The 8,099-nt window shown below is 47.3% G+C and overlaps 1 protein-coding gene across 1 annotated transcript in view; it reads right to left on the reverse strand.

Moving 5' to 3' along the window:
* Positions 1-7,553, reverse strand: part of NLRC5 (NLR family, CARD domain containing 5) — a gene marked incomplete at its 5' end in the record, with an annotated part of 39,869 nt that extends 32,316 nt beyond the window's left edge. The window contains 4 exons of the mRNA XM_010154816.1: positions 553-2,299; positions 3,477-3,542; positions 5,187-5,249; positions 7,253-7,553. Of these exons, the coding sequence (XP_010153118.1) occupies positions 553-2,299; positions 3,477-3,542; positions 5,187-5,249; positions 7,253-7,553 (2,177 nt within the window). The remainder of the gene's footprint in view (positions 1-552; positions 2,300-3,476; positions 3,543-5,186; positions 5,250-7,252) is intronic.
* Positions 7,554-8,099: the final 546 nt, after the last annotated feature.

The raw sequence follows: 8,099 nt of genomic DNA on the forward strand, positions 1-8,099 counted from the left end.
GCTCCCCACCTTCTCCACATTGGCAAACTCGACACATACTCCTCCGAGTCATCTGTAAAAATACAGAATGCGACCTATCCCACAGTAGGATCCTAAGAGATCCTCCTTGAAATATCCTTCCAGCATTGCAGCAAAGCTCTGCTAGAGCACCTTAGAGCACAGTTGTCATTTCCTCTTCATCTGGCTCATGGTGATTTCACTTGCATCACAATTTTCTCATTGGCTTGAAGGATTCACCCTGCCTTTGTAGTATCAAGAAATACCTATTGTTTTCTCTCTTAGCTACTAGACTAACTACCCTGTTGTTTGTTTTAGTCAAAACAAAGAAACAAACAAAAAAATCCCAGCCAGAATGGATTTATTACCTTAATATCCTTCAATCACTCATAAATCTATTCTTTCATAAATTCCTTCGGTATCAAAATTATGCTGCTCAGATCAGAATTTCTCTCATCTTCTTTCCCTTCCTTTTAAAACACAAACACCAGGCTTGCCCTCCCCAGCCCTAGTCCCTCTCTCCACCCACCAGCTCAAGGCACTCAGTGTGGTTACCTCAAGTGCTCTATGTTTTTACAGCCAGCCAGAACCTCCAAACTGCCAGCGTCCATGAGACATCCTGCAAAATCCAACTGAGTCAAATCCTGGCCTGAGTTTATGACAAAAACCAAAGCTGACATGTCCAGAGGTGTCAATCTGAAGTTTTTAAACTCGTACTTGAAATTCAGCAGGCTCCCGATGTGCTGGGCTACTCTGAGGTCTTGTGTTTCAAATGTGCAGTGGCAGAGTTCAATGACCTTAGGCCCTGTCAGATGAGTGGCTGCCAGTTTCTCGAGAGACTGCAGGATTGTGTCCTGCTTATCCTGCACCCAAGCTTCGTCTTGGTCAGCTAGCAGCATGAGAAATGTCCTGCATTCTTTTGATGACAAGCCTGAGAGGAAGATATGAAAACTCTCCATTAACTCAGTCTTTGCCTCATTCTTTAACGTCCACTTTGACTTCAGAGAGAACTGCTTCTTCAGGTAGTTCTTGTCCACCCTGTCACTTACCATGAGACACAGGGCTGCAAAAAACTCCTGCAAGCTCAAGTGCACAAAGGCATAGCCAGCCTCTGGGCAAGTGCCACTCATCTTCACCTCAAAGACAGTTAGCAATCCATGTAAGGAGGCAAAATGCTTCACGTGCTCGGGAATATCACCAACGTAAAACACAAGCTTCTTCTCTTCCAGGCCTTTCAGTGCAAGATCACACAGACCCAAAATGGCCTTCTTGTTACAGTTCAGCTGAGTCACCTCGTCCCCTGCATGCTCTCCCTGCTGTTTGCTTAGGAAGATGAGAAGCATTTTGATATAAAACTGTGTCATGGTCTGAGGAAGCTCCACACTCATCTGATGTTTAAGGAGCAAATACTCCAAACAGATGCACACAACATGACAGAGAGCAGGGATGAGGCACATGCTGAGGAGCCTGGTGTTGTTCTTCAGGTGAGCAATGGCTTGTTCTTTGAACGAATGCTGATGGAAATAGTGGCTGACGTATTCCTCAACCTTCTCATGGTCAAATCCCCAGATTTCTGCTAGCAGATCTACTGCGTTTAGTAAGAAGTCAGGTAGTCTCTTGGGTCGGCTGGTGACCAACACCGTGCAACCAGGCAAGAGCTTCCCATGGCAGAGGTCTGCAAAGAGCTCAGATATGGACATACAAGAGGTAAGACTGGGGCCTCCCTTAGAAGAGGATGAAACGTCCATGTTAGATGCAAACTCATCCAGCCCATCGAAGATGATCAGCGTACGCCAGGCATTTTCCAGGAGGTACTGTAACACTGCATCAGGGCTGTCTTCTGGCTGAAGGAACAGGTCAAACAAAAGCTCCTTCAGAGTCAATTTTCTTTTTAATAAATTCAGTTGCCGAAACTCAAACAGGAAAGTGAAGAGAAACTGAGGTAGGACACCTTCTGCCCATTTCTGACAAATCCTGTGCATTAGCATGGTCTTGCCTGTACCTGGTTTACCAAACAGAAAGATCACCTTTGTCGTGTCCAGTGGGGATACACTACGAAACAGATCTGACACTTTCATGGCTGTATCCGCACCTTCTTCTGGTTCAGGAGCACCGGCCACATCCTCTCGGGGTTTATCTGTTTTCTCTTTCAAGCGGGAGGCTTTGCTCTGCCGAATTACAAGGTTGACAAAAGCCTGGTTGAAAGTCAGTGGCTGCGTTTGCTCCTGTGCTGCTGCTCTCCTGCTTCCATACCTCTGGCGGATAGAGTTGATGAAGAGATGCAGGTATTTTTCAGCTGAATCTGAGAGAGAAGACAACAGAGTGAGTATGAGGGTGAAAAAGTCAGTTCTGAGGCATGACAGATCCAAAATGCAACCACTTATACACAAAGAAGCAATGGCCCTGGTCAGAGGCTGCTCCACAGAGCTGGGTGGAGATGACCAATTTGGAACACAGGAAAATAACCCACAATTTTTCCTATTTTTGCACAGGAGCTGAAGACGAAGAAAAGTCAGGGAAAAGGTGAAACAACTTTATATAAAGAGATAATATGATTTAGGTTTTAAGGTGAGAATTAGGTATTGGTGTATTACTGTTGTGGTTTAGCTCTGGCTAGCAAAACACCACAAAGCCGCTCTCACAAATCCCCCTCTCCTCATCCAGTGGAGGAGAAGAATTGGAGGAAAAAGAAATAAGGAATCTCGTAAAATTGAGGTAAGAACTATTTACTAATTGAATCTAAATTAATATATAGAAATACTACTAATAATAAGTAATTAAAATAACAGAAAATAAAATATATGATAACAGCTGCCAACTTTGCCATGCTTCCAGTGTTCCAATAGACCCTGGGCAGCACTGGACCGTGGGGACTGCAAGGCTAAAAGCAGAGGTAGAAAAGGGTGAAGAAAGGCAGGTGACAAAGGAAAGGACATGTAAACTGGAGTTATACAGCCCACAGTTCTGCTCTGGCTACCCAGTCTTTCAGGGAATAACTCTGCCTCGACTTTATCATCGCTCATCTACTCAGTTATTTCTCTACTTCAGGGTGAGCTGAAATCATACGAGTTCTTAATGTGCTAGAGAAACTGTGGAGCCTTTTGTGGGTTTTAAATTGCCAGTACACCTCCTGATTTGGTTAAAAAAAAGCAAACAAACAAATACAGGGATGACCCACAGCTGAATGCTTTTTACCAGCACAGCACACTTGAAAGGAATCCTTAGCCTATGCCACCCGCATCCCTTGTCCTCAGGCACACAGACTATGTCTCTGAAATGGAAATGGATCTTTCTTGTAATTTGCCAGGCCCCATTGTCTGTATATTTTATAACCCACTGCATGAAGAGTTTCTGCGGATAATAAACAAGTTTCTCTCAGTGCAGGAGGTTGATTTCTTGGGTGTTTCTCCAAAGAAGTTAAATAGGTCCTTCCTCAGAGGGAAGCACCTTACCCCTCTGCTTCCGGAACATCCACATACCTAGTCGCTGCTGTTTAACCTCCTTGTCACTTGTAGAGCTGCTGCGGCGGCAGCGGCGAGAAATCCCTGAAAATGGAAAAGTCAAACATTTCAAAAGTGCGTTGTGAATGGCAGCTTATTAGAGCTGGGCAATACCCTCCAGCAAAGCATCTGGGCAGCTGAAGAGGCAAAATCAGAGAGACAAAACCATTTGCACTGCAGTTACATAGGGCATGAAGGAAGTGCTTCTGAGCATATGAAAGAAATATGGCAGATTAGAGACAGAAATAAACCAAACAAACAGCAGTAACACATATGCCAGCTACACCCCATAGCAAAGCCCACAGTCCCATTTCTTTCTGTTGTTCACTATCCCTCCTCAGGATGAAAGTCCTCTCAAAGCAGGATAAGTCCATGTGATGGGCATAAAAGAAAGCAAGAGCAGGAATTATCAATGACTAGACACAAGGAGGTGAGAGGTGGAGGTGAGATATGAGTGAAGCCAGCTGCCAGGTCAGCCTCCACCAGCTCAGCTGTCCAGGGAGCACTGTGTGCAGGAGCTATATACACTGCTGTGACAAGCTGCCCTGCATATTCCAAGGCTGACCACAACCACCTCACTGCTGAGACTTTTTGTAGGCTGGGTGATGCATCTGCCTTGCTCTGAATACAGGCACTGCTCTGTTATCCCGAGGAACAGGGCAGGGAACAGCTATTTCTGGAGAATGCACAGCCCACAGATTCCCAGGGCTGTTAGAATCATAGAATCATGGAATGGTTTGGGTTGGAAGGGACGTTAAAGACCATCCAGTCCCACCCCCTGCCATGGGCAGGGACACCTTCCACTAGACCGCGTTGCTCCAAGCCTCATCCAGCCTGGCCTTGGACACTTCCAGGGATGGGGCATCCACAGCTTCTCTGGGCAACCTGTCCCAGTGCCTCACCACCCTCTCCGGGAAGAATTTCTTCCTCATAATCTAATCTAAACCTCCCCACTTTCAGTTTAAACCCGTTACCCCTTGTCCTGTCACTACAGGCCCTTGTAAAAAGTCCCCCCCAGCTTCCTTGTAGCCCCTTCAGGTACTGGAAGGTGCTATAAGGTCTCCCTGGAGCCTTCTCTTCTCCAGGCTGAACAAGCCCAACTCCCTCAGCCTGTCCCCATGGCAGAGGTGCTCCAGCCCTCTGTTTCTGGCAATTAATTCCCTGTTCATTTATGGTACGCTCTCAGATGGAGACAACAGGCAAAGCTGAGAGGCATGAGTCTTTCCCTCCTTAACTGGTCCTACTAACTTTCAGCACTCCTTTCAAATTTCTATTCCACCAGTCACTGGTGAGATCGGTCAACTACTCGCAGAACAGAAAGGTCACTTTTTCCCCCAAGATCAGAAAACAGCATGTGACACACAAGAGAGTATTTGCAGTGCCATCACTCAGAAGCAGCCTCGGAGTGAAAAGCAGAGGCAAAAACATCTCTGTGACCACACAAACCGCTGGAACTGCAAAGGTTAAGTCAGGAGCTACCATGCGTAACTCCAGGAGAGACAGGCAAGGCAGGGAGTGCTGGCTGCTCAGGGGGCAGAGTGCTTTAGCCTGTCTGCCCAGCCAGGTGCAGGGAATGCAAACAGCAGACAACACGCACACCTTAGAAGGTACTGAGGCAACTGGCAAACCTCAGCAAGAACCAGAGCCAGCTCTGCAAGAAGCTCCTGTTGCTGTGAGCATGAGCCTTACCTTTTGGCACAGACGACTGGGCACTCACATCTGTGCATGCTTCTTGTTTCTGGCTTAAGTTACCTAAAGGAGTTGGAAATGAAATACAGGTACTGTAAGCATCCTGCTCCTGAAATCAGGGGTGCTGCTGGCCAGTGTCAAAGGGCAAGCTGCTCGCAACACACACAGTGGTACAAACCAAGACTCAGCATAAGGGCTGATGCAACACAGCCAGTTTTCAGGCTCCCCATCTGACCCTTCCCTGACAGCTTGCTCTAAAATACAGTTCACCTTTGCTTTCAAGGGAGGAGTGAAACAACTTTTCTCTGTAATACATACAAACCCAGAGCATGGGTGGCTTTGGCTGACCAAAAACCATACTGCAGCCAAAAAGGGAAGCCCTACTCTTCCCCGTTCCTGCACAGGAGATGTTTCTGTGGTAAAAGGGTTGGCAGAGTCAGTTAGCAACCCCATCAAGGGTGTTATATGACTCAGCGCACGGCTGAAGCTGCCATCAAACCCCGCTCCGCACAGCCAGCCCCACAGGCAACATTCACAGAGCTTCAGAGAGTCCTCCTCCAAGCCACCACCTCCTGCCCTTGGGACAGCCCCTGCCACCACGCAGCTACGCAGAGGCTCAGGGTTAAGCGAAAGCCACCCCTGGAGCAGAACCAAGATCAGTGCATCTTCAGAAGCATCAATGATGCTAAACTGTCAACGCTACAGTTAAACCAGCATAGGCCAACTCCAAAACCTTAAGAGGTGCCTTCTTCTATGGCATGCCACAGCACGAAAAGGCTGAAATCTGTTTCGGCCTCAGTCCCGAGAGAAAGTTAACAACTTAAAAATGCACCAGATAAACAAAGTTGTTTCTTTTTTCCAGTGCAAATTCCCATGACTTTTCTTTTTCCCTCAGTGTCTCATTAATACCAAGCAAACTGTATAACCAGCCTGCTGAAATGTTATTGTTTTTGTGATTTCTTTTTCTCCTGCGCATTTCGCAGTGGCAGATATTTACAAGTTAATCAGTCCTTGCTCCCTGGTGCTTATCTGGTCCTGCCCCTGTTTCACCGCTGCAAAAGTAACTGCTGTTCCAGTTGGTCACCAAAGGCTGCATCCACCCAACCCATGGAAGAACAAAAAAATCACTGCTAGCAGGGTGTGAAAGGCAGTACCGCTGGGGACTCATCGTGTAAGATGAAGTACAGTGTTACCAGAAGCAATTAATAACCAGATAGAGTAACCCAGGACGGGAGAGGCACACATACACGGTGTCGCGGGCTTTCACAAGCATGCAGTGTGTATAGCCCAAATGCACCGCACTGACTGCACCCTACGGACCACATGTTTTCCTCTTAAGCCACGGCCTTCAGCTGCGAGACAAGGGAAGGTGGTTTTCTTGTGGTATGAGTGAAGACTTACGTATTTCTTGCCTTGTCAGGTCAGGAAAATAACAAAAATAGCAATTAAAAATCCATGGAAAAAAGGGTAGTATCTTTTCCTTCTTCAAATGAATCCATCAGGAAATTTCAGCTCAGCTTTATGGGAGAGGGGTGCAATTTTTATTGGTTTTGGCTTTTTATGCCTGATTTTTTTTTTTTACCTCAACTTATATTTCTAAGCCAAAAGTTATGCTTCCAAGAAAAAAATACCACAGCAAATTTCAGCAGTTTCAAAACCTTCCTTCAAGAAAACTGGAAGAGGAAACTTCGCTACAAACTTTCTCACAAAGAAACATGGACGGAAGCTGGATTTTCTGATCAAGAAAAACCATGGCTGAAAATACAAACTCCTATCTTTTGCTACCAATAACTTTTTGGAGGGACTGACCTTATTCTACAGACTACGGCAAGAGACAGGGTGAACCAGAAGGAAGTTTTTTTAAAGCATGTGGCTTGGTTAAAAAGGCTTGTAGCTGCCTTCACACCATGGAGGGGACTGCCACCCCTCACTGACGAAGCACTGACCATGCGAGTGAGAGCACTGGTGGCCTCGCTGGCTAGACTGGTCTGTTGGCTATGGGGGGGACCAGGGTGTTGGCTGTATTTGGAGACAGTCAGAGGAAGCCAGCTTGATCTCTTGATTACCTTCTCCCGCAGAACTCAGGAGCTGTATCTCCAGATCCAGGGGGAGGTCACACTCCATGCAGAGGTACTGTGCGAACTGTTTCCAGGTGGCAGGGCCAGCCTTCTCCAACAGGTCAAGGAGCATTGAGACTTTTTCTTTGTTGTTGGTGATGCCATCCAGGCCACTCAGGGCCACTCTGTGGAGGAAGTGCCGGGAGGTTGCGAGCAGCCAGTCGGGACGGTGACTGAGGAACTCCACTAGCTGCGGGCGGACACTTGCTATGGCTGCTTCCAGGTCTAGATCATCACTCTGAAATGGGGGCTAGAGGGATAAAACCAGAAGGGTAACAATGGGCACAGGAGCCAGAGATGTTCACTCGCACAGCCCTGCTGACTATCTGTTTTTCTACGCCTTGGCCCAACCCCTACTTGCCTTACTCTCACCATGTCATGGGGCAAACACCAGCTCAGCCACTACCTGGTGCAAGAACTGCAGTGCATGTCTACACAGTGCCTAATGCAGCGGTACGGCAAGGAGCAGGAGCAAAGAACAGGAGTCAGACTGTCTGGCATCAGCCACGGAGAAGGTCTGTTGACATTGCTGCGGTAGCCATCTGCCAAATAAAACATCTGAGGCATCTTTCATATGCAGCAGGACCTCTGGGGAGACTCTAAGAGCAAGACATTTCCCTGAACAAAGGTCTCAGGCAGCTTTTCTTGCTGCTCGTTGTGTGGGAATGAACAATTGATTTCTGCTTTGGTAACAACGTCACCCTCTCTCTCCACTTCCCACAGCAAAGCCAGGCACATACCATCTCCTACCTGCATGGTTGTGTGGTCAGCCTCCTGTCCGTCGTCAAGTGCAAAG

The sequence above is a fragment of the Eurypyga helias genome, unplaced genomic scaffold, assembly GCF_000690775.1.
Source record: "Eurypyga helias isolate BGI_N326 unplaced genomic scaffold, ASM69077v1 scaffold13697, whole genome shotgun sequence".
Lineage (NCBI taxonomy): Eukaryota > Metazoa > Chordata > Aves > Eurypygiformes > Eurypygidae > Eurypyga > Eurypyga helias.